A 26,375-nucleotide genomic window follows, 5' to 3' on the forward strand; every position below is an offset into this window, starting at 1 on the left:
ACTGCACCTGGCCCCAGATGGTCTTATACTGATACTCAGATGCTGCTTGCCTTTTCTACCATGTTGACATTTGTAGTGATGGTGCAAAAGCAATGATGAGCAAAACCACTAGACCCTAAGCATAAATCAAGACAGCAAGCCATATTATCATCATTGCGTTCTGCACTGCCACATACAACAAGCAAACAAATAAAAAATGCCAACTTCTTGTTTTAATTTTTTTTTTTTTTTTGAGACATGGTCTCATTCTGTTGCCCAGGCTGGAGTGCAGGGGCATGATCCCGACTCACTGCACATCCTCTGACTCCCAGGGCTCAAGTGACCCTCCCATTTCAGCCTCCCAAGTAGCTGGGGCCACAGTTGTGTGACACCATGCCCGGCTAATTTTTGTAGTTTCTGTAGAGCTGGGATTTCACCATGTTGCTCGGGCTGGGAGAAAAAAAAAATGCCAATTTCGGTTGGGTGTGGCAGCTCATGCCTGTAATCCCAGCACTTTGGGAGGCCGAGGCGGGCGGATCACCTGAGGTCAGGAGTTCGAGACCAGCCTGGCCAACATGGTGAAGCTCCATCTCTACTGAAAATACAAAAAAAATTAGCTGGGCGTGGTTGTGGTCATCTGTAATCCCAGCCACTCAGGAGGCTGAGGCAGGAGAATTGCTTGAACCTGGGAGGCAGAGTTTGCAGTGGACGGAGATTGCACCATTGCACTCCAGCCTGGGCAACAACAGTGAAACTTCATCTCAAAAAAAAAGGCCGGGCGCGGTGGCTCAAGCCTGTAATCCCAGCACTTTGAGAGGCCGAGACGGGCGGATCACGAGGTCAGGAGATCGAGACCATTCCGGCTAACACGGTGAAACCCCGTCTCTACCAAAAGATACAAAAAAAACACTAGCAGGGCGAGGTGGCGGGCGCCTGTAGTCCCAGCTACTCGGGAGGCTGAGGCAGGAGAATGGCGTAAACCCGGGAGGCGGAGCTTGCAGTGAGCTGAGATCCGGCCGCTGCACTCCAGCCCGGGCGACAGAGCGAGACTCCGTCTCAAAAAAAAAAAAAAAAGCCAATTTCACTCACAAATGTCCTTGACAAAGCAGTAAAAAAAATTTTTTATTAAATCTCGACTCTTAAGTATACTTCATTTAGTATTCTGTGTGACAAAATGGGATGTACACATAAAGTACTTGTACTGAACCGTGGATTATCTTGAGGAAAAGTACATGTACAGTTGCTTGAGTTGTCAGCAAAACTAGCCACTGTTTTCATGGGGCACCATTTTTACTTGAAGGAACAACCACTAGACTATAGTTATTCCTCCTCGGGTATTTGGTAGGCATTTTCTCCAGTATGAGCCTGTCTTTTTAAGAAAAACAACTAGTAGTTTCTGACATCAATACCTCAGTTCAAGCTTTTTTTTTTTTTTTTTTTTTTTTTTTTTGAGACGGAGTCTCGCTCTGCCACCCAGGCTGGAGTGCAGTGGCCGGATCTCAGCTCACTGCAAGCTCCGCCTCCCAGGTTTACGCCATTCTCCTGCCTCAGCCTCCCGAGTAGCTGGGACCACAGGCGCCCGCCTCGTCGCCCGGCTAGTTTTTGTATTTTTAAGTAGAGACAGGGTTTCACTGTATTAGCCAGGATGGTCTCGATCTTCTGACCTCGTGATCCACCCGTCTCGGCCTCCCAAAGTGCTGGGATTACAGGCTTGAGCCACCGCACCCAGCCAGTTCAAGCTTTCAAGCAAAAAATAGAATTTGGCAAACTGAAATCTGTGACTTCCCAGTACTTAAAGAACTTTTTATAGAGCCAGTGATCATATTAACAAATGTAATTTTTAAAAATATTATACGATAAAATATGCCAATGTTTGGAACATCCGTGTAACTCAAAAAGCAGTATTTTCCAAACGAACTGATGCATAATGTTATAAAATCATACAAGAGTAAAAATCCAAAGTGCGACTGAGCGTGGTGGCTCATGTCTGTAATCCCAGCACTTTGGGAAACTTAGGCAGGCGGATCGCCTGAGCTCAGGAGTTCAAGACCAGCCTGGAAAACATGGTGAAACCCTATCTCTACTAAAAATACAGAAAATTAGGCCAGGCATGGTAACTCACGCCTGTAATCGCAGCACTTTGGTCAGCCGAGGCAGGTGGATCACGAGGTCAGGAGTTCAAGAGCAGCCTGACCAAGTTGGTGAAACCCCGTCTCTACTAAAAATACAAAAATTAGCCAGGTGTGGTGGTGGGCACCTATAATCCCATCTACTCAGGAGGCTGAGGCAGGGAATTGCTTGAACCTGGGAGGCGGAGGTTGCATAGAGCTGAGATCGTGCCATTGCACTCCAGCCTGGGTGAAAAGCGAGACTCTCTCTCCAAAAAAAAAAAAAAAAAAATTCCAAACTGCAGGATAAACCAATGGGTGTTCACATAACAGAGCGCAAAAAGTTTGTTGGCTACTTCATGGCAGCTAACCCTTTCCGAAATTACTGCTTCTTCAGTGGTGCTTGAATGGTGTAGTATCAAAAAATATCCACAAAAACCATTACAATACCCTTTACTTTTCCAACTATATATCTGTGTGAATCCAGATTTTCTTTATATACATCAACCAAACAACATAAAAGGGTAAATAGGGCCGGGCGCAGTGGCTCAAGCCTGTAATCCCAGCATTTTGGGAGGCCGAGGCAGGTGGATCATGAGGTCAAGAGATCGAGACCATCCTGGCCAACGTGGTGAAACCCCATCTCTACTAAAAATACAAAAATTAGTTGGGTGTGGTGGCGTGTGCCTGCAGTCCCAGCGACTCGGGAGGCTGAGGCAGAAGAATCGCTTGAACCCAGGAGGTAGAGGTTGCAGTGAGCCAAGGTCGTGCCACTGCACTCCAGCCTGGTGACAGAGCGAGACTCCATCTCAAAAAAAAAAAAGAAAGAAAGAAAGAAAAGGGTAAATAGGCGGATATGAGGACCCAGCTATAATCTGTTAAGTCAGACATTATGGAGGTTTACAAAAATGTAGAACATTGTTCCTGACTCAAGCACCAGAGGTGGGAAAAAGACCAATAAAGAAAAAAAAAAAATCAGCCAGGCGTAGTGACTCGCGGTGACTTGCGGTGACTTGCGGTGACTCACCATGACTCACGCCTGTAATCCCAGCACTTTGGGAGGCCAAGGTGGGCAGATTGTTTGTGCCCAGGAGTTCAAGCCCAGCCTGAGCAACATGACAAAAACCTGTCTCTACTTAAAAATACAGAAAAAAATTAACTGGGCCCAGTGGTGCATGCCTGTAATCCTAGGTACTCAGGAGGCTGAGGTGGGATTATTGCTTGAGCCCGGGAGGCAGAGGTTGCAATGAGCTGAGGTCACACCACTGCACTCCATCTTGGGTGACAGAATGAGACCCTGTCTCAGAACAAAAAAAGTAAGAAAGAAAGAAAGTTGGAAAAAATACTGCTGCTCTTCTCAATAAATTGTGGAAATTTTTTGTTGTTGTTGTCGTTTTTGGTTTTTTTTTTGAGACGGAGTCTCGCTCTGTCGCCAGGATGGAGTGCAGTGGCACAATCTCAGCTCACTGCAATCTCTGCCTCCTGGGTTCAAGCAATTCTCCTGCCTCAGCCTCCTGAGTTGCTGAGACTACAGGTGCGCACCACCACTCACGCCCAGCTAATTTTTGTATTTTTAGTAGAGATGGGGTTTCACCATGTTGGCCGGATGGTCTTGATCTCTTGACCTTGTGATCTTCCCACCTCAGCCTCCCAAAGTGTTGGGATTACAGGCATGAGCCACCACACCCGGCTGGGGTTTTTTTCATAAATTTATGTTAACTTGTGGTAGATTTATTACTGTTATTCTTAAATTTAACAGAGTTTTAAAATGTTCTTAGTATTAATTTCTTACAGAATCAATATGGATATATATAACCCACATTTAAAAAGCCCTTTGGTGTCCTTAATAAATTTTTTTTTTTTTTTTGAGACGGAGTCTCACTCTGTCACCCAGGCTGGAGTGCAGTGGCCGGATCTCAGCTCACTGCAAGCTCCGCCTCCCGAGTTCACGCCATTCTCCTGCCTCAGCCTCCCGAGTAGCTGGGACCACAGGTGCCCGCCACCTCGCCCGGCTAGTTTTTTGTATTTTTTTAGTAGAGACGGGGTTTCACCGTGTTAGCCAGGATGGTCTCGATCTCCTGACCTTGTGATCCGCCCGTCTCGGCCTCCCAAAGTGCTGGGATTACAGGCTTGAGCCACCGCGCCCGGCCAATTTTTTTTTTTTTGAGACGGAATCTCGCTTTGTTGCCCAGGCTGGAGTGCAGTGGCGCGATCTCCACTCATTGCAAGCTCCGCCGCCTCCCCGGTTAATGCCATTCTCCTGCCTCAGCCTCCCTAGAAGCTGGGACTACAGGCACCCGCCACCACGCCTGGCTAATTTTTTTGTATTTTCAGTAAAGACGGGGTTTCACCGTGTTCACCAGGATGGTCTCGATCTCCTGACCTCGTGATCCGCCCACCTCGGCCTCCCAAAGTGCTGGGATTACAGGCGTGAGCCACCGTGCCCGGCCTCCTTAATAATTTTTAAGGATAGAAAAGGGTCTTAAGACCAAAGATTTTGATGGCCAGGCATGGTGGCTCAGACCTGTAATCCCAACACTTTGGGAGTCCGAGGCGGGAGGATCCCTTGAGCCTAGGAGCATTAGACTAGCCCTGACAAAATAGGGAGACCCATCTCTATAAAAAAAATTTAAAAATTAGCTAGGCATGGTACTGCATGCCTGTTGGTCCCAGCTACTATCCCTAGCTGGAGGTGGGAGGACCTCGGGCCCAGGAGGTAGAGGCTGCAGTGAGCCATGGATGACCCCACTGTACTCCAGCCTAGGTGACAGAGGGAAATTCAATCTCAAAAGGAAAAAAAAAAAGAAAGAAAACCAAAGAGTTTGAGCACTGCTGTCATGGACAGAAAACATGTCCATCTCTCCGCTCTCAGTAATCCACTCACCTCTTCCGGGTCCTTCTCACATGTCACCTCCTGGAAGCCTTCCTGGCCGTCGGGAGCCTCTTCTCCTATCCTGTGCCTCCTTGCTGCATCCACCATGTGTCTCCATCCAGCACACCTTGCTCTCTGTCTCCCAGCTAGATTCCAGGTGGGGGTGGGAGGGGTTTTCTCTGTTTTCCGTGGGGCTGCCTCCCTTGTGCCTGGAAAAGAGTGGGTGCTCAGTGCGTATCTGACGAATGAATAAATGAATGAGAGAGATCTGGCAGCCCAGGCAGAAGTGGGGCTTAGGCGGGAATCGGGTTTGGGATCAGCCACGTCAGGTGTGCGGTGTCAGGGAGGCAGCTGGATGGGAGGCAGAGGAGGGGCTGGAGCTGTTGGTGTGGGGGTCCCTGGGATGGGGGCACCACTTGGAGAAGAGGCTGCTGGCCACACCTGGTGTCCCCCCACATGCCGGGACTTGTGTCTCGTGTGGACGGCAGGTGCCGGGAGCAGGTTGGGTGGCTCGGCCCCAGGAGGAGGGGGTTCCCTGTACCTCTGGGAGCCCAAGCCCCTTCCGAGGGCACTGACGCTCACGCCCCCCGGGTCTTCCAACACCTGCAGCCAACATGGCGGCAGCCTTCGGTGGCTTTCTCTACTTCTTCACCTACATCCCCTACTTTTTCGTGGCCCCTCGGTACAACTGGATGACGCTGAGCCAGAAGCTCTGCTCCTGCCTCCTGTCCAACGTCGCCATGGCAATGGGAGCCCAGCTCATTGGGAAATTTGAGGCGAAAGGTGAGTGTTTGCCTTGCCCAGCCTGTTCTTTCCGAATCAGTAACCTTTGAGACCACCCAGACACAAGTGCCGCCAACAGCAAGGCTCCACCTGGGACGGTTGGTAGGCTGTTGGGACCGCTGAAGCCAGCGGCATCTGCGGACAGCGCTGACTGTGGGCTGGGTAGCTGGGCACGGCCCCGGGCGAGGAAAGCTCAGCTGCACGGCACAGCCGCAGGTGATGGGAGCCACAGGGCAGTGGGCCAAAGAAGCCCAAAGCTCGGAGGACAAGAGGGTTGGAATATCCAGCAGCGGCATCACACACACGTCTGACTGATGGTGGGATCTAACTCAATGACCTGAGCCTCTTTCAGCTTTCTTTTTTTTTTTTTAATTTTAAATATTTTATAGAGATGGGGTCTCACTATGTTGCTCAGCCTGGTCTCAAACTCCTGACCTCAAGCAATCCTCCTGCCTCAGCCTCCTGAATAGCCAGGATTACAGGTGTGAGCCACCACATCTGGCCTCTTCCAGCTTCCTGAGACATTCAAAATGATTACATCAGAGAGGCTGGGCACAGTGTAATCCCAGCACTTTGGGAGGCTGAGGCGGGCAGATCACGAAGTCAGGAGATCGAGACCATCCTGGCTAACACGGTGAAACCCTGTCTATACTAAAAAAACAAAAAATTAGACGGATGTGGTGGCAGGCGCCTATAGTCCCAGCTACTTGGGAGCCTGAGACAGGAGAATGGCGTGAACCCGGGAGGCAGAGCTTGCAGTGAGCTGAGATCCGGCCACTGCACTCCAGCCTGGGCGACAGACTGCGTCCCAAAAAAAAAAAAAAATTACTACATCGGAGATCTCAGAGTCTAGGGTTTTAAGGACTTTTTTTTTTGACTGAATCTCACTCTGTTTCCCAGGTTGGAGGGCAGTGATGTGATCTTGGCTCACAGCAACCTCTGCCTATGGGCTCAAGTGATCCACCCACCTCAGCCTCCCAAGTACCTGGGATCACAAGCATGCATGACCATGCCCGTCTAACTTTTTTATATTTTTAGCAGAGAGGGGTTTTCCCATGTTGGCCAGGCTCGTCTCGAACTCCTGACCTCGTGATCTGCCCTCAGCCTCCCAAAGTGCTAAGATTACAGGTGTGAGCCACTGAGGCTGGCTGGTTTTTAGGGCTTCTGATCAACCACTGCTGTTGGTAAAGGGTAGAATTAGCATCTTCCTAGTGCCTCCTGCCTTGACTGGTGATGGCAGGAGAGACGCCTGAGAGAGAAACAAGTGATAAATGACAGCATTTTTTTTCTTTTCTTTTTTGTTTTTTGAGACAGGGTCTCACTGTGTCACCCAGCCTGGAGTGCAATGGCACCATCACGACTCCCTTTTTTTCTTAATTTTTATGAACATCACAACATTGCTGCATTGGGGGTCAAGTCTCCAACACGTGAATTTGGGGGGCCCAGTCAAGCCATGGCGCCATGCAGTTCCTAGCTGCAGCTTGCAAAGGTCTGGGTCTGTGGAAGGAGGTGGGAGTGTCCAGTGTTGCTTTGTCTTTCATTAGAATGGTTTTTTGCAGTCGGCAGTGTCTTCTGACACTTTAGCTTTTACATTATCTGTGTTTACTAGTGTGTTGATAAAATGTAGACTTTGTTCTTTTGCTTTCTTTTTTTTTTTTTTTTTTTTTGAGGCAGAGTCTCGCTCTGTCGCCCGGACTGGAGTGCAGTGGCCAGATCTCAGCTCACTGCAAGCTCCGCCTCCCAGGTTTACACCATTCTCTTGCCTCAGCCTCCCGAGTAGCTGGGACTACAGGCGCCCGCCACCTTGCCCGGCTAGTTTTTTTGTATTTCTAGTAGAGACGGGGTTTCACCGTGTTAGCCAGGATGGTCTCAATCTCCTGACCTCGTGATCCGCCCGTCTCGGCCTCCCAAAGTGCTGGGATTACAGGCTTGAGCCACCGCACCCGGCCGCTTTCTTTTTAACAATTTTTTTTTAGAGACAGGGTCTTACTCCATTGCCCAGGCTGGAGTGCAGTAGCATGATAATAGCTCACTGTAGCCTCGACCTCCCAGACTCAAATGATCCTCCCACCTCAGCCTCCTGAGTAGCTGGGATCACAAGCACGTACCACCACACCTGGCTAATTTGTCTGTGTTGCCTAGGCTGGTCTCAAACTCCTGGCCTCAAGTAGTCCTCCTGTGTCAGCCTCCCAACGTGCTGGGATTACAGATGTGAGCCACCATGCCCAGCTAGAGTGAATTTTCTTAAAACAGACAAATCTCTGGTTGTTTGAAAGTGCAAATTCACCAAGGCTGAAGAGCATTATTTTCTTCAGGGTCCTCCGCCAAACAGAGGGTGTTTGGATACACAGATTCCCCAGCGCTGTCAGGACTGCAATGTTGGCAAACCAGAGAGAAGATGAGAAACATGAGCTCCATTAAAGAGAGCTTTACACATGTTTGAAATATTTCTGTGATTAAAAAAGACTTACAGCCGAGGCAGGAAGAAGGAATTTGAGGCAGGAAAGGAATTTGAAGGAAATTGAGACCACCCTGGACAACATAGCAAGACCCCGTCACTACAAAATTAAAATTTGAAAAAAGAGTAATACTAGGCTGGATGGGGTGGCTCACACCTGTAATCCCAGCACTTTGGGAGGCCAAGGCGGGTGGATTATTCAAGGTCAGGAGTTCAAGACCAGCCCGGCCAACATGGCGAAACCCTGTCTCTACTAAAAATACAAAAATTGATGGGGCATGGTGTCTCACGCCTGTAATCCCAGCACTTTGGGAGGCCGAGGCAGGCGGATGATGGGGTCAAGAGATCGAGATCATCCTGGCCAACATGGCGAAACTCCGTCTCTACTAAAAATACAGAAATTAGCTGGATGTGGTGGTGCGTTCCTGTAGTCCCAGCTACTCAGGAGGCTGAGGCAGGAGAACCGCTTGAACATGGGAGGAGGAGGTTGCAGCGAGCCGAGATCGTGCCACTGCACTCCAGCCTGGCAACAGAGTGAGACTCCATCTAAGAAAAAAAAAAAAAATTAACCAGGTGTGGTGTCATGCTCCTATAATCCCAGCTACTCCGAAGGCTGAGGCAGGAGAATCATTTGAACTGCAGAGGCAGAGGTTGCAGTGGGCCAAGTTCACACCACTACACTCCAGCCTAGGCAACAGAGCAAGACTCCATCTCAAAAAAAAAAAAAAAAAAAAAAAGATTTATGCTAAATGCATATTGACCCACATTGGCCTTACCGAAATCATAGATGTGGGTGCATATGTATGTGTGTACATATGTGCATATATGTCACAGATTAATTGCAGGCCTGTCAGTGAATGAGCTGTTGCTAGTCTGTGACTTAATGATTTTGTAATCTGCATTTATCTTCCAGACTTGAAGAAAGCTGTCCAACTTGTTATAAAACCAGGAAGGGAAAAGGCATGCCGACCAAGCAGTGACCGTGCAAGGTCACACGTGCACACGCGTGCCACCAGGGGCTTCAGGGTCCCTGGGCCCCCAGCCTGCCGGCTTTTGGGCCACTTTCCCGGTGTGTCTTCCAGGCATGGGCATCCAGTGGCGAGACCTCCTGAGTCCCGTCAACGTGGACGACGACTTCTGCTTCGGCCAGGTGCTGGGGATGCTGCTGCTGGACTCTGTGCTTTATGGCCTGGTGACCTGGTACATGGAGGCCGTCTTCCCAGGGCAGTTCGGCGTACCTCAACCCTGGTACTTCTTCATCCTGGTGAGTTCTGATGCCCAGCTCCTGATCTGCCACCTCTGTGAGTGCAGAGGTGTCCCCAGTGCCTACTCAGGGACCCCTCCAAGTCCCTGACATGCAGCGCCTGCGTGTGGCTGGGACACAGAACCCTGCCCTGTGCACAGGGAGTGGCATGTCCCCAAGAGCCCTTGGGACTAGTTCACAGAGAGATAAAGACCCACCATGCCCAAGAGAAATCCTTCTGCTCCAGAGCCTGAAACAGAGGGGTGCAAAAAACGGGTTGCTCTGGCCCCCTCTCTGCAAGACCCATGCACGCAGCCTCTGCTGCCCACCTGCCTCCTCAACTCCTGCCTCCTTTCTCGTAAAAAGTATCTGACTGGGCTTTCTGCCTACAAAATCTAGCTTCTTATAAAAATGATTGCATTCCTGGAATCTGTAGCTCAGTCCTACTGGTGAGATGAACACTGTTGACATTTGGTATGTACTTTGCCGAGTTTCCTTCTCTTCACTTACTGTCATAGAGTACATGTGGATGGACATATAGCACAGCTTCATTTGTTTTATAAAAATGTGATTGGAGGCCTGGTGTGGTGGCTCACGCCTGTAATCCCAGCACTTTGGGAGGCCGAGACAGGCGGATCACCTGAGGTCAGAAGTTTGAGACCAGCCTGGCCAACGTGGCGAAACCCCGTTTCTACTAAAGAAATACAAAAGAAAAAAAAAATTAGCTGGGTGTGGTGGCAGGCGTCTGTAACCCCAGCTACTCAGGAGGCTGAGGCAGGTAGAATTGCTTGAACCCGGGAGGCAGAGGTTGCAGTGAGCTGAGACCGCACCATCGCACTCCAACCTGGGCGACAGAGCAAGACTCCGTCTCAAAAAAAAAAAAAAAGGATGGGCACGGTGACTCATGCCTGTGATCCCAGCACTTTGGGAGGCTGAGGCAGGCAGATCACGAGATCAGGAGATCGAGACCATCCTGGCTAACATGGTGAAACGCCATCTCAAAATACAAAAAAATTAGCCGGGTGTGGTGTCAGGCACCTCTAGTCCCAGCTACTCGGGAGGCTGAGGCGGGAAAATGGTGTGAACCCGGGAGGCAGAGCTTGCAGTGAGCCGAGATCAAGCCATTGCACTCCAGCCTGGGCAATAGAGCGAGACTCCGTCTCAAAAAAAAAAAAAATGGGATCAGGGTGGACACAGTTGCTCATGCCTGTAATCCCAGCACTTTGGGAGGCTGAGGTGGAAGGATGACTTGAGGCCAGGAGTTAGAGACCCGCCTGGGCAACATAGTGAAGCCCCAATCTCCACAAAATAAATAAAAAATAAAAAAAAGTAGCCAGGCGGCACATGCCTGTGGTCCCCACTACTTGGGAGGCTGAGGCAGAAGAATCACTTGAGCCCAGGAGGTGGAGGCTGCAGTGAGCCGTGTTCACCACACTCCAACTTTGGTGACAAAATGAGAACCTGTCTCAAAAAAAAAAAGAATCATATCGTAAAAAATGCTTAAAAGTTGCTTTTCTTAACCTAACAGTACAACTCAGATATCTTAAATACATACACGTATTTGTCTATTTATTAATATAGTTTTAAATTATCTAAACATATTGATAAATGTTGTTATATTTATAAATATATGTCTGTCTATATACCTTTTTAAGAAGCACTTTCATTTAAAGTGACACACAGTATTCCATCCCGTGGGCTCATCACCACATACTTAACTAATTCCCTACCGATGGCTAGTGAAGGTCATTTTTTTTTTTTTTTTTGAGACGGAGTCTCGCTCTGTCCCCCAGGCTGGAGTGCAGTGGCACCATCTTGGCTCACTGCAAGCTCCACCTCCCACAGTGCTGGGATTACAGGCGTGAGCCACTGCGCCCGGCCTAAGGTCATTTTTTTTTCTTTGATTTGGAGTCTAGTTCTGTTGCCCAGGCTGGAGTGCAGTGGCATGATCTCAGCTCACTGCACCCTCCACCTCCCAGGTTCAAGCGATTCTCCTGCCTCAGCCTCCTGAGTAGCTGGGATTACAGGCGTGCACCACCACACCCAGCTAATTTTTTTTGTATTTTTATTAGAGACGGGGTTTCACCATGTTGGCCAGGCTGGTCTTGAACTCCTGACCTCAGGTAATCCACCCGCCTCAGCCTCCCAAAGTGCTGGGATTATAGACATGAGCCACCACCTCTGGCCAAGGCCATTTCTGGTTTCATTCTTCAATTCCACAAATATTTATCAAGTGTCCTGTATTTTAATTCATCAACTGTAAGATGACACTGATCATTAGAGGTAATGGTTACTTTGTCTATCACTAAGAAAGAAAACTGCCACAGTTACACTGTGGCATTTTATGATTTAAGATGCATTCTGATTTTTTTTTTTTTTTTTTTTTGAGACAGAGTCTGGCTCTGTCGCCCAGTCTGAAGTGCAGTGGCGCGATCTCGGCTCACTGCAAGCTCTGCTTCCCGGGTTCACGCCATTCTCCTGCCTCAGCCTCCTAAGTAGCTGGGACTACAGGCGCCCACCACCATGCCCAGCTACTTTTTTTGTATTTTTAGTAGAGATGGGGTTTCACCGTGTTAGCCAGGATGGTCTCGATCTCCTGACCTGGTGATCTGCCCGCCTCAGCCTCCCAAAGTGCTGGGATTACAGATGTGAGCCACCGCAACCAGCCAAGATGCATTCTGATTTTAAAATAAGTTTACATATGAGAGCTATGTCCCTGAGAACCAGTGGAGTGCAGTGTGTGCCGTACGCCCTTCCGGATGCTGGAAGTGCAGTGGGCATGAAGCTGGGGGTGAACGAGTCCCCGCCCCGCAGCTCCCCTGGTGCTGATCCTGCCAAGGCACTGCTTCCACCTTCCCTGGTGCTCTGCCCGCACCACTGTGTCGATTGCATCCATGTAGGCACCAGGCTGTCCTCGAGGGCAGTGTGTGAAGTGTGTGACTGTGTTCTTACCCCATGCACTGAGCTGTTTCTGTGATGGCCACAGAGAAGATGGGAAGAAGCTTCCTTGTACTAGAGGGAGGCATGGTGCCTTCAGCTTCTCTTGCTTACAGTCATGAGCTCATGTGGGGCTTGAGCAAAGAAACAGCCGGGTGGCATGGGGACACAGCTTCCTTTCCATTTTGGCCCCAACATCCCTCTGGACTGGAGCATTAGATAATTTCTCTCTGTATGAAATTTCATAGCTGACAAACTCCCTTTCCCCTGTATCGGATCTGAGTTCATCTTCACAAGCCTGTGTGTAACCGTTACACCCCCTCACCAGGTTAGGAAACTGAGGCTTAGAACCTTCACAGGGATGAAACAAGTCAGGACGCTCTGGGGCTGTCCCTGAGCGGCGCCTTCTCCACAGCAGTGTCGCGAAGGCCTGGGACAGAGGGTGCGTGGCTGTGTGCATCTAGTGTGTCTGCTGGTTGTTGCTTTGCTCTTCACAAACAGAACAAACTGACAGCTGTCTGCTTCCCTCCCAGCCCTCCTATTGGTGTGGGAAGCCAAGGGCGGTTGCAGGGAAGGAGGAAGAAGACAGTGACCCTGAGAAAGAGCTCAGAAACGAGTACTTTGAAGCTGAGCCAGAGGACCTGGTGGCTGGGATCAAGATCAAGCACCTGTCCAAGGTGCCGCCTCCTGTGGGGACAGGGAGGGCCGGGGCTGCCAGGACCATGGGGAAGACTTAACAACATGGTGGTGAGACCTCATGGCCCGCCATGTACTCCCTCTGAGCCTTGCTACCTCCTGCCCTGAAAGAGGGCAGGAACCCTCCGCTGCCCTCTAACCAGTTCCTCAGGGCACAGACCACATCTCCAGCTTCTCAGGAAATGCCAGACTCAGCCATCCAGCAGTGCCTCGGCCTCATGGGCCTTGCAGGGTTGCAGAGACACTGAGGGTGTCTGGGACGTGTTGGTGCTGGGGGAGACCAGAGGGGAGCAGCATCTGCCCAAAACGTCCCTCCCCTCTGCACACTGATGGTGATGCTAGGCTTGGTTCCTTCTGAGACGCTCGGGCAAGGGAGCAGGAGAGGCCTTGGCCATGGGCCTCGGGGCTGTGGGTAGCCCAGGGCAGCCTCTGCCTTTCCTGCAGGTGTTCAGGGTGGGGAACAAGGACAGGGCGGCCGTCAGAGACCTGAACCTGAACCTTTACGAGGGACAGATCACTGTCCTGCTGGGCCACAATGGCGCCGGGAAGACCACGACCCTTTCCATGCTCACAGGTGAGGACTGGACAGGCCCCCCTTTAACATCATCTCAGCGCAAGCCCCGCCTCATTCCCTTAACGGGGCTTTCGGGCCTTCCCCAACCACAGTGGCAAGAGATGCGCCTCAGCCCCGCAGGCCCAGTGGGACATGCAGGGACTGCCCTCCTTACTGCCTCTGTCCAGGACATGCCGGGGGACCCCCAGGGACCCCTGCCTTCCTCACCACCTCTGTCCAGGACATGCCGGGGGACCCCCAGGGACCCCTGCCCTCCTCACCACCTCTGTCCAGGACATGCCGGGGGACCCCCAGGGACCCCTGCCCTCCTCACCACCTCTGTTGGTGGATGCCTGAGCTTGACGGGGTCAGTAAAAACAGGCCACACAGGAGCAGCTCATCCCCATGCTAATTCCGTCACCAAACCCCCCTCTGAGAGCTCTCCCCTGTGCACCACACCTCCTGTTGGCATTTCACTCTGCCTTCCCCAAGCACCAAGGTGTCTGGCAGTGGCACAGGCTGGGACCTGGGGCGGGGACTGATTGTGGTGACTCGTCTGTGTGTGTGTGACGTGGGTTTCTCCTCACTAACCAACTGTGCGTCCCGGTGGCAGGGCTGTTTCCATGCTGCTGCTTTTTCCCACGGGCCCAGCTAAAGCCCACCCCGGTGGGAGCGGGGTTCCCGGCCATCTCAAGGGCAGGGTCCTCAGAGGAAATTAGGGGAGACAGACAGGGTAGGGGCCATTACCCCAGGTGCTGACGAAGAGGCTCTTCATGCTGAATGTGGGGTCTCCTGCGGGGCCCCAGGTCTCTTTCCCCCCACCAGTGGACGGGCATACGTCAGCGGGTATGAAATTTCCCAGGACATGGTTCAGATCCGGAAGAGCCTGGGCCTGTGCCCGCAGCACGACATCCTGTTTGACAACTTGACAGTCGCAGAGCACCTTTATTTCTACGCCCAGGTGAGCTGGGGGCCATGGGTGTCCTGGGGGTGTTTCCACTGATGTGCTCGAGTTTCCGGGGCAGTCTTCCAAGGAGCTAAACTGGAGAAAGGGAGCCAGGAGGACAGGAGCCAGGGTTCTGAGTGCAGCCACATCAAAGAGAGGTTCCTCTCACCAGAAACTCGCTGGCCCGGGTTAGCCTTCTGCCAGAAGCCTACATTCCCTGCGTCCCCTGTCGTTGCAGCTGAAAGGTCTGTCGCGCCAGAAGTGCCCTGAAGAAGTCAAGCAGATGCTGCACATCATCGGCCTGGAGGACAAGTGGAACTCACGGAGCCGCTTCCTGAGCGGGGGCATGAGGCGCAAGCTCTCCATCGGCATTGCCCTCATCGCAGGCTCCAAGGTGCGGCGGTGGGACTGGAGGCAGTGGGAGGCAGTGGGCTCCCCTCCTGCTCGACCTGGGCTGGCCCTTCCACCATGGCCCAGGCACCTTGGTCCTTGACTCCCCAGACAAGGCCATCACCATCTTTGGAGGACTCGAGCTGACTCCGCGAACCCCTTGATGGGCCAACCTGGGGTGTGGCTCTACCAGCGTCACGAGGCTGTGTCTCTGCCTCCAGGTGCTGATACTGGACGAGCCCACCTCGGGCATGGACGCCATCTCCAGGAGGGCCATCTGGGACCTTCTGCAGCGGCAGAAAAGTGACCGCACCATCGTGCTGACCACCCACTTCATGGACGAGGCTGACCTGCTGGGAGACCGCATCGCCATCATGGCCAAGGGAGAGCTGCAGTGCTGCGGGTCCTCGCTGTTCCTCAAGCAGAAATACGGTGAGTGGTGGGGCCAGCCTGTAACGGGGTCGGTGTCCTGGCTGCTGTGCTGAGGGAATGGCTGCTACCCTCATGAAGGGCCCTGAGATCAGGCATGGCCTCCTGTCTGTTGCCTCTGCGTGGAGAGCCCAACCGGGCAGGGGGGCTTGTGAGAGGGAAGAGGCAGGAAACAGAGCTGAAAGTCTCAATTTGGTTAGGATGTAGTTCAGCCATGACCAGAAGAACAGTGGCCAAGCCCAGTGCCACGAAGCAGCACTGCCCTTGGAGAGGCCGACACACGCACCAACGTGGCAGCTCCCTTGTAAGAGCAGCTCACAGCATGGCCAGGGCCAGCGGGCTGACGGGATCTGGGCCCAGGCCTCTGACTGTGCAACTGCAGCTTCCCTCTCAAGGTCACCTCCTGGTCCAGCATGGTCCGGGTGTGCCAGCGTCCCCCACATTCCGATAGGGGGTGGAGCAAAGACATAGGAGCCCTCCTCCCCTTAGGATACCCCCCAAGTGCATATCCCACTTCTGCCCCCTAGTGACTGAGTGGCAACCCAATGTGGTCAGCAGCAGGCTAGAGGAGATGGCCTTTGTCCTGGGCAGCCACGTGCTCAGCCAAGATACCAGGGTTTTGTTACCAAGAGGGAGGAGAACAGACCTTCGGAGATATGGAACCATCCGCCACGGCCTCTGAGAGTTTCACTGGCCACTTCCTGCCCCACTGCCCAGTTGGCAGAGCCACTGCTCTTCCTGGGCCTGGCATCCTTGTCTCTAAAGAGGACATGGGGCCGGGCATGGTGGCTCACTGCCTATAATCCCAGCACTTTGGGAGGCTAAGGCAGGCAGATCACTTGAGGTCAGGAGTTCAAGACCAGCCTGGCCAACAAGAGACAGCTACATGGCCCTGTGAAGCAAAAGGAAGCCAGGAAGGTAACAAGTAAGGGTCGAGAGAACTTCGGTTTTGTTTCTGGGAATACTGTGCACATTTAAAGTGTAACATATGACTCCAGAACCATGATGATAAATTTTACACAACACTCAACACCTGTCACAACTGTCTCTACTAAAAATACAAAAAAACGGCCGGGCGCGGTGGCTCAAGCCTGTAATCCCAGCACTTTGGGAGGCCGAGGCGGGCGGATCACGAGGTCAGGAGATCGAGACCATCCTGGCTAACACGGTGAAACCCCATCTCTACTAAAAAATACAAAAAAACTAGCCGGGCGAGGTGGCGGGCGCCTGTAGTCCCAGCTACTCCGGAGGCTGAGGCAGGAGAATGGCGTGAACCCGGGAGGCGGAGCTTGCAGTGAGCTGAGATACGGCCACTGCACTCCAGCCCGGGCGACAGAGCAAGACTCCGTCTCAAAAAAAAAAACTAGCCAGATATGGTGGTGCATGCCTGTAATCCCAGCTACTTGGGGAGGCTGAGGCAGGAGAATCACTTGAATCAAGGAGGTGGAAGTTACAGTGAGCCAAGATTATGCGGCTGCACTCCAGCCTGGGTGACAGAGTGAGACTCTTGTCTCACAAAAAAAAAGGACATGGAATTCCATCTCCGTCTTCTGCACGGTGATGTTGGGGAAGAGGTGAGATGCATCTATGATAGTGCTGTGCAGTGTGGTCCTGCAGCCAGTAGCTCTCGCTCCTGCTCCTGCTGACGGTCCCTTCCTAGAACTGCACCATAACTGTCAGTGTTAACCCCACAAGACAGAAGCCCTCACACATGGTCTGTCGCTGCTGCTGATATCCTTCCCTGGTGCTTGTACAGTTAGGGGGTGACCCCACCTTCCAGCAGGTGGCCCTGACAGTGCTCAGCACCCTAGATCCCCAGCAGCTCTTCCCAGCAGGAGCAGGAGGCAAGATCCTCGGGACAGCACGGGGAGCTCCAAGATACATTCATTCTGTTTCAGCTGCCCACCTCCAGTTCTCTGGTCTCCTTCCCACCAGCTTGCCTGGTGTGAGCCCTAGAGACCCCGGTGTGGGCATGAAGAGACCTGGGGGATCAGCCAAAGATCTCACACGTGGCCCTGTGTTCCAGGTGCCGGCTATCACATGACGCTGGTGAAGGAGCCACACTGCAACCCCGAAGGCATCTCCCAGTTGGTCCACCACCATGTCCCCAACGCCACGCTGGAGAGCAGTGCTGGGGCTGAGCTGTCTTTCATCCTTCCCAGAGAGAGCACACACAGGTACGCCTCCCAGGGAGGGCACGCACAGGTATATATCCAAGATGGAATCCCCTTGGGCCAGAGGGCTTGGTGCTCAGAGGCAGCTGCTCTGCCCCTCTCTGGCCTGGCCAGTCGGCACTCTTAGACCCTCAGCCTGGGCACCATCAGCCCAGACGAATCTGCTTGGCTGGGTCCTAGGTGCCAAGCCTCCTAGCAAGGAGAAACATAATTAGGACCTGAAAAGGAGAAGCACCTATCTGACTCACCAAACGGGTGTTCAGTGCTTATGCAGGGCTCACACTCCCCCTTCTGTCACCAGGTTCAACACAGGCTGCAGCTGCACTCAGAACTAGTGAAACTGAGAGTCTATATTTGTACACAGGTGGTGAATCTGGTCTCAGTGTCAGAGCTGGAGATGTTAGCACCTGCTTATCACTGTCTCATACACACGGCAGAACCAGCAAGGGGAGGGAAGCCAGTTTTCTATGACAGTATCAGTCTGGATATTATCTGGATAATATCAGTTGGTTGCACTTTTCTCCAGTTTGTTTGTTTGATTTTGTCAGATTTTTTTTTCCATTTTACATTTATTTATTCTATTTTATTGTTATTTATTTATTATTTGTTTTGAGATAGAGCCTCACTCTGCTGCCCAGTCCGGAGTGCAGTGGCACAATCTCGGCTCACTGCAACCTCTGCCTGCCAGGTTCAAGCGATTCTCCTGCCTCAGCCTCCCAAGTAGCTTGCACCACCACGCCTGGCTAATTTTTGTATTTTTAGTAGAGACAGGGTTTCACCATGTTGGCCAGGCTGGTCTCAAACTCTTAACCTCAGGTGATCCACCCACCTTGGCCTCCCAAAGTGCTGAGATCTCAGGCAAGAGTCACTGTGCCTGGCCACATTCATTTATTTTAAAGACAAGGTCTTGCTCTGTCACCCAGGCTGGAGTGCAGTGGCGCAATCATAACTCACTGAAGCCTTGAAATTCCCTGGCTCAAGTGATCCTCCCACCTCAGCCTCCCAAGTAGCTGGGACTACAGGTGTGTATCAACATGTCCGGCTACTTTTTTTATTTCTTTGTAGAGATGGGGTCTTGTTATGTTGCCCAAGCTGGTCTTGAACTCCTGGGTTCAAGTAATCCTTCTGCCTCAGCCTCCCAAAGTTCTGGGATTACAGGCATGAGCCACTGCACCTGGCCTAACTTTTGTACTTAATGTAGCAACATCCTTTCTCTTTTGATTTCTTCTATTAATTTTATTCTCAGAAAGTGTTTCCCAGCTGTGTGCAGTGGCTCATGCCTGTAATCCCAACAGTTTGGGAGGCCAAGGCGGATGGATCACGAGGTCAGGAGTTGGAGACTAGCCTGACCAACGTGGTGAAACCCCGTCTCTACTAAAAATACAAAAATTAGCCGGGCATGGTGGTGGGAGCCTGTAATCCCAGCTACTCAGGAGGCTGAGGCAGGAGAATGGCGTGAACCCAGGAGCAGAGGTTGCACTGAGCCAAGATCACGCCCCTGCACCCCTGCACTCCAGCCTGGGCAACAGAGCGAGACTCTGTCTCAAAAAAAAAAAAAGAAAACCAGGGAATCAAACCATATGAACCTCACTTTTAGCCAGGCATGGTTGCTCATGCCTGTAATTCCAACACTTTCAGAAGCCAAGGCAGAAGGAGAAGGAGACCAGCTTGGGCGACATAGTGAGACCCCATCTCTACAAAAAAATTAAAAATTAGCCACATGGCCGGGCACGGTGGCTCACGCCTGTAATCCCAGCACTTTGGGAGGTCAAGGTGGGTGGATCACAAGGTCAGGAGATCAAGAGATCATCTTGGCTAACACGGTGAAACCCCGTCTCTACTAAAAATACAAAAAATTAGCCGGGCATGGTGGCGGGCGCCTGTAGTCCCAGCTCCTCAGGAGGCTGAGGCAGGAGACGGTTGTGAACCCGGGAGGCGGAGTTTGCAGTGAGCCGAGATTGCACCACTGCACTCTAGCCCAGGCGACAGAGCGAAACTCCATCTTAAGAAAAAAAAGAAAAAAAAAAGGCATTTCAAGGAGTTAACCTCCTGTGGCCCCTCCTCCATTCTACAGGGAGGTGGGGTGGGGGGTGATTCATTTTAGTTTTTTTTTTTTTTTTTGAGACGGAGTCTCGCTCTGTCGCCCGGGCTGAAGTGCAGTGGCCGTATCTCAGCTCACTGCAAGCTCCGCCTCCCGGGTTTATGCCATTCTCCTGCCTCAGCCTCCCGAGTAGCTGGGACTACAGGCGCCCGCTACCTCGCCCAGCTAGTTTTTTGTATTTTTAGTAGAGACGGGTTTCACCGTGTTAGCCAGGATGGTCTCGATCTCCTGACCTTGTGATCCGCCCATCTCGGCCTCCCAAAGTGCTGGGATTACAGGCTTGAGCCACCGCGCCCGGCCAATTCATTTTAGTTTAGTTTAGTTTAGTTTTTGGAGATGGAGTCTTGGTCTTTTGCCCAGGCTGGAGTCCAGTGGTGCGATCTCAGCTCACCACAACCTCTGCCTCCCGGGTTCAAGCAATTCTCCTGCCTCATCCTCCCAAGTAGCTGGGATTACAGGCACAAGCTGCCATGACTAGGTAGTGTTTTTTTGTTTGTTTGTTTTGTTTGTTTGTTTGTTTTGTTTTGTTTTGTTGTATTTTAGTGGAGACAGTTTCACTGTGTTGCTCAGGCTGGTCTCGAACTCCTGAGCTCAGGCAATTCACCCACCTCGGCCTCCCAAAGTGCTAGGATTACAGGTGTGAGGTGCTGCACCTGGCCTCTTTATTTTTTTATTTTATTTATTTATTTATTTATTTTGAGACAGAGTTTCACTCTGCCGCCCAGGCTGGAGTGCAGTGGCGCAATCTCAGCTCACTGCAGCCTCTACCTCCTGGGTTCAAGTGATTCTCCTGCCTCTGCCTTCTGAGTAGCTGGGACTACAGGCACCTGCCACCACACATGGCTAATTTTTTATGTTTTTAATAGAGACAGGTTTCACCATGTTGACTAGGCTGGTATCGAACTCATGGTCACCTCAGGTGATCTGCCCGCCTTGGTGTCCCAAAGTGCTGGGGTTACAGGCGTGAGCCACTGTGCCCGGCTGGGGGGTGATGCTTTAGGAACAAATTATATAGAAAGTCACTGAGAAGTGACTCATCATGCTGGGTCTGTTTTTCAGGTTTGAAGGTCTCTTTGCTAAACTGGAGAAGAAGCAGAAAGAGCTGGGCATTGCCAGCTTTGGGGCGTCCATCACCACCATGGAGGAAGTCTTCCTTCGGTCAGTAAATGTGTGTTTCCGTCCACCTAGGACTGGGCTCAGTGCTGCAGAGGATTTTCTTTTTTTCTTTTCTTTTCTTTTTTTTTTTTTTTTTGAGATAGAGTTGCACTCTGTTGCCCAGGCTGGAGTGCAATGGTGAGATCTTGGCTCACTGCAACCTCTGCCTCCTGGGTTCAAGAGATTCTCCTGCCTCAGTCTCCTGAGTAGCTGGGATTACAGGCATGCACCACCACACCCCGCGAATTTTGTATTTGTAGTAGAGATGGGTTTTCTCCATATTGGTCAGGCTGGTCTCAAACTCCTGACCTCAAGTAGTCCGCCCGCCTCAGCCTCCCCAAGTGCTGAGATTACAGGCATGAGTCACCGCGCCCGGCCGAGGACTTTTAACAAGTGCGGTGAGAAACAGTCACCTCGGTTATGATCCCGAATGCCCCCGTGTGGCTGGAGGAACAGCCCAGGATGGGGGCAGGGCAGTGGCTGCCGTCAGAGCCCCAAGTGCAGACTGTGACTGTCAGCGGCACTAGTGTTCGTGGGAAACAGCAGCACACCTGAGGGGCCTGCATGGCCCTGGGGTCCCTTCCAGACCCGCCATCTAGCACACGGTGTCAGAGGCGTGCCCAGCTCTTCTTGGGCTTAGATCATCCTTGGGGGATACCTGTGTCCTTAATGAAGATGGGAACTATCTCATCCAGACCCTCAGAACTGCATGGGGGCTGGGCGCAGTGGCTCACGCCTGTCATCCCAGCACTTTGGGAGGCCGAGGCAGGTGATCGCTTGAGCCCAGGAGTTTGAGACCAGCCTGGTCAACATGGTGAAACCCCATCTCTTTTTTTTTTTTTTTTTGAGACAGTGTCTCGCTCTGTCGCCGAGGCTGGAGTGCAGTGGTGCATTCTCAGCTCACTGCAACCTCCACCTCCCAGATTCAAGCGATTCGCCTGCCTCAGCCTCAGTAGCTGGGACTGCAGGCACATGTCATTACGCCCAGCTAGTTTTTTTGTATTTTTAGCAGAGATGGGGTTTTGCCACACTGGTCTGGAACTCCCTACCTCAGGTGACCCTCCTGAGGATCCGTGCTGGGATTATAGGCATGAGCCACCACGCCCGGCCACCATCTCTACTAAAACTACAAAAATTAGCCAGGCGTGGTGGCACACACCTGTAATCTCAGCTACTTGGGAGGCTGAGGCAGGAAAATCAATTGAACCTGGGAAGTGGAGGTTGCAGTGAACTGAGATTGTACCACTGCACTCCAGCCCGGGGGACAGAGCAAAACCCTGTGTCAAAATAAAAAGAAAAAAACGTGAGATAGGTTTTCCTCCTTGGGTAGCCCACAACTTAGAGGAGGCGACAGAATAGGTGATCATACATGCAGGACATGGTGGTGCATGCTCTGGGGACATCTGTCCAGGGGACCACGTGTCCAGCAACAGACCCAGGGAAACCAGGCGGCAGAGGGTGGGAGGGACTGCCCACTGACCTGTATCCCGCACAGGACCGAGCACTGACTGACTTTCCGTGAATCCTAGTTGAAGGAAGGAAGCGTGAACATAGGAAAAAGAAACCACGGGCTGGCCTGGAGTCAGCCAGCTCCAACTCCAGTCAGTCAGCCCTCTCTCCAGTGAGGGAGAAGGGCTCTGGCAAGGGCCAGAGGAGCGGGTACCAAGGCCTCACAGCAGCCTGTACACAGGAGCAGGAAGCAGGCGGGCAGGGCTCACACAGCTCCAAGGGTGGCCTGACGAGGTTGCTTAGCCAGCCGGGAGATGCCTCCTGCCTGCTGCAGCCTCAGCTGTGTTTCCTAATTGGTGAGGAGTTCTAGGAAGGGGTGTGTGTGTGTGTGTGTGTGTGTGTGACGTAATTCACATAATAATAAAATCACCTCCTCTGCCAGGCGTGGTGGTTCATGCCTGTAATCCCAGCACTTTGAGAGGCCAAGGCGGGTGGATCACTTGAGATCAGGAGTTTGAGACCAGCCAGGCCAACATGGTGAAACCCTATCTCTACTAAAAATACGAAAATTAGCTGTGCGTGGTGGCCAGAGACACTGATGAGTGAGGGAACGCATAGGCAGGTGCATGAGCACGCCGAGGACTGCGGCGACACTGCTCCCCTCAGTGCCTCTCAACACAGCCCCTCCCTCCACCCGCCCGGGGAGCTGAGTCCTGACCAGTCCACGTGTATGTCGGCACAGGGTCGGGAAGCTGGTGGACAGCAGCATGGACATCCAGGCCATCCAGCTGCCTGCCCTGCAGTACCAGCATGAGAGGCGCGCCAGCGACTGGGCTGTGGACAGCAACCTCTGTGGGGCCATGGACCCCTCCGACGGCATTGGAGCCCTCATCGAAGAGGAGCACACCGCTGTCAAGCTCAACACTGGGGTAAGTGCCCAGGCACGTGGGCAGGCGGCAGGGGAAGGGCGAGCAGCCCCCAAACGCCTCATGTGAGCCGATGCAGAGGAGAGTCTGTGAGGGTGGAAACAGGATCTGGGAGAGTCAGCGCACCGGGCAGAGGGCAGGCAGAGGGCGGGCAGCGGCTCACACTGCATGGGTCAGCAGGGAGAAGCATCTGAATGGAGCAACTGGAATTTCTCATGCTCTACCTCAGGCCCAGCGCCCTGCTCAACAGGAACTTGCTGAGTGCCCAGCTCTGTGTTGAGGAGGCTTTCCAGCAGCCAGCGACGGGGAGGGGGGTTGCTGCACCCTGTTCACAGATGGGAAACCGAGCCCTGGGCCAAAGTCAAATGTGACAGAGTGACAGAGCTCAGTCTGATCCCTGGTCAGCTTGATCTCAAAGCCCTGACACACTCTGCCTCAGAGGACCAGGAAGGGAAGAAGCTGGAGAACCAGGCAGTCAGGCTGGTGGGGAGGCTCAGCCATCTGTTTCCTGTGACCTGCATGGTGGTGTCTCCTTGAGGCAGGGGGAGGGCAGGGGATGGTAGCTGGGCCTCTACTGTCCTGAGACAATGAAACTGTGTCTGGGCTGGGTGTGGTGGCTCACGCCTGTAATCACAGCACATTGGGAAGCCAAGGCAGGCAGATCACTTGAGGTCAGTAGTTCAAGACCAGCCTAGGCCAACATGACAAAACCCCGTCTCTACTAAAACTACAAAAATTAGTTGGGCATGGTGGTGGGCACCTGTAATCCCAGCTACTTGGGAGGCTAAGGCAGGAGAATCGCTTGAACCCAGGAGGTGGAGGTTGCAGTGAGCTGAGATCACACCACTGCACTCCACCACAGGTGACAGAGTGACCTTGTCTCAAGAAAACAAAATAAATAGTGTCCACCTTGCCTCCATGGCCACTGTGAGGCTCCTAGTACCAATGTGCACGGCCCCATGGAGACCTGCAGAGCCTGCACAGGCAAGCCTGCCACGTGGTGCACTGAGCTCCCCCCACAGCCATTTCAATGCTCTGAGAGTCTCCAGTGCAACCTCAGCTCCAGGCCCCCAGGCTGGTATCACACAGGACAGCACCTGCCGCAGGTGGGTGGGGGTCAGGCACTGGCCCCCAAGCGATGCCGATGTCACCTGCATCCCCCTCTGTCGCAGCTCACCCTGCACTGCCAGCAGTTCTGGGCCATGTTCCTGAAGAAGGCCGCATACAGCTGGCGCGAGTGGAAAATGGTGGCGGCACAGATCCTAGTGCCTCTGACCTGCGTCACCCTGGCCCTCCTGGCCATCAACTACTCCTCAGAGCTCTTCGATGATCCCATGCTGAGGCTGACCTTGGGCGAGTACGGCAGAACCGTCGTGCCCTTCTCGGTTCCCGGGACCTCCCAGCTGGGTCAGCAGCTGTCAGAGCATCTGAAAGACGCACTGCAGGCCGAGGGACAGGAGCCCCGCGAGGTGCTCGGTAAGGGGCATCCCGGGGGCGAGATGGGGGGATCAGGGGCCAGTTGTGCGGCCAGAGTTCACCTTCCTGACTGCAGCAGGGTCGACATCTGGGGAGGATGGTTCTTGGCTGTTGTGAATGTGCTGAGGGAAGTTCAGCAGCATCCCTGACCTTGCCCCACTCCATCGTGACCATCACACATGCCTGGAAACATTGCCGATGTCCCCTGGGTGGCAGATCATGGCACTGAGTCACTGGGAGTGCCAGAGACACTGGCATACTGGGCCAGGCTTTGTCAGGAGTCTCTTTCCTGAAGCTGACTTTCAGCATCATTCACGGGCCAAATGCAGAAACACGGTGACTTCAAGTTACCTTTGCTCTGTGACGACGCTGGCGACAGTGCGCCTTCGCGTGACACGGTTTTTTCTTCCATCATCTTAAAATTCACAATTCTTCACCAGGCACAGTGGCTCCCAGCATATTGGGAGGCTGAGGCAGGTAGATCCCAGCACTTTGGGAGGCCGAGGCAGGTAGATCACTTGAGGTCAGGAGTTCGAGACCAGCCTGGTCAACATGGCAAAACTCTGCTCTACTAAACATAAAAAATGAACTAGGTGTGGTGGTGGGTGCCCGTAATCCCAGCTACTCTGGAGGCTGAGGCAGGAGAATGGCTTGAACCCGGGTGGTGGAGCCTGCAGTGAGCCGAGATCACGCCACTGCAATCCAGCCTGGGCGACAGAGCAAGACTGTCTCGAAAGAAAAAAAAAAAAAAAGTCTTGGTAGTCACAGTTGGATACTGCCCCAGGATCAGAATACGGACCGTGCTCTGGTTAATGGAACCTACTGGAAGGTTTTCTTATTTTGCAGCTGCCTTCCCGGTTCCTGACCGGCATTCACAGTTCCACATACTGAATGATGACAAAACCCTGGCAGAAATTAGGCTCTCCTTAGGAGGAGAGTGACAGGGCGGGCAGCTCAGAGGATGCTGGCACCACTGCATTGGGTCCCTGATTAGCCATGCTCAGATGGCAGCGGGTACCCAGGTGTCACCTCCTCCTGTGTCCTCTGACTCTGCCATTGCTCCGCAGGTGACCTGGAGGAGTTCTTGATCTTCAGGGCCTCTGTGGAGGGGGGCGGCTTTAATGAGCGGTGCCTTGTGGCAGCATCCTTCAGAGACGTGGGAGAACGCACAGTCATTACCGCCTTGTTCAACAACCAGGCGTACCACTCCCCAGCCACTGCCCTGGCCATCGTGGACAACCTTCTGTTCAAGCTGCTGTGTGGGCCTCACGCCTCTATCGTGGTCTCCAACTTCCCCCAGCCCCGGAGCGCCCTGCAGGCTGCCAAGGACCAGTTCAATGAGTATGTGCGCTGCCCGTCCCCATCCACCCTGGCCAGGGCCCCCAGCACTGACTGCCCTGGGCACTGCCACAGGCCCATAGGTAGAGCGTTGTGTCTGCTCTCCCAAAGCCCCTGGGTCTGGTGGGAAACCCCTGCGACATCCTCCTCCACCGTCCACAGCCTCCACTCCCTGTGACAGCAGATCAGCTGTGGGCCGTCCCATGCACTGCGGTCCTGACAGGGACCCATGAAGGCTCGGCAGGCAGCCCTGCCTTCTCCTAAATCTACCTGGCTCCTGCCAGCCACTGTCCTCACTCCGCACTGCTCTCTCAAACAGTGTGCCACTGGGCACATGAGCTGAGGTGATGGAGGGTGAGCAG

The 26,375-nt window shown here is 52.9% G+C and overlaps 1 protein-coding gene across 4 annotated transcripts in view; it reads left to right on the forward strand.

The window, feature by feature from the left end:
- ABCA3 (ATP binding cassette subfamily A member 3) overlaps nt 1-26,375 on the forward strand; it is a 64,765-nt gene that overhangs the window by 27,911 nt on the left and 10,479 nt on the right. For all 4 annotated transcript variants that reach the window (XM_033236107.1, XM_033236110.1, XM_033236108.1 and 1 more), the window contains 12 exons: nt 5,569-5,742; nt 9,283-9,464; nt 12,914-13,057; nt 13,521-13,650; nt 14,436-14,590; nt 14,814-14,969; nt 15,187-15,397; nt 17,421-17,571; nt 20,729-20,827; nt 23,016-23,202; nt 24,372-24,675; nt 25,743-26,016. In XM_033236107.1, coding sequence (XP_033091998.1) covers nt 5,569-5,742; nt 9,283-9,464; nt 12,914-13,057; nt 13,521-13,650; nt 14,436-14,590; nt 14,814-14,969; nt 15,187-15,397; nt 17,421-17,571; nt 20,729-20,827; nt 23,016-23,202; nt 24,372-24,675; nt 25,743-26,016 — 2,167 coding nt within the window. The remainder of the gene's footprint in view (nt 1-5,568; nt 5,743-9,282; nt 9,465-12,913; nt 13,058-13,520; nt 13,651-14,435; nt 14,591-14,813; nt 14,970-15,186; nt 15,398-17,420; nt 17,572-20,728; nt 20,828-23,015; nt 23,203-24,371; nt 24,676-25,742; nt 26,017-26,375) is intronic.

This window comes from Trachypithecus francoisi, unplaced genomic scaffold, assembly GCF_009764315.1.
Source record: "Trachypithecus francoisi isolate TF-2019V2 unplaced genomic scaffold, Tfra_2.0 Lachesis_group15, whole genome shotgun sequence".
NCBI classification, from domain to species: Eukaryota; Metazoa; Chordata; class Mammalia; order Primates; family Cercopithecidae; genus Trachypithecus; species Trachypithecus francoisi.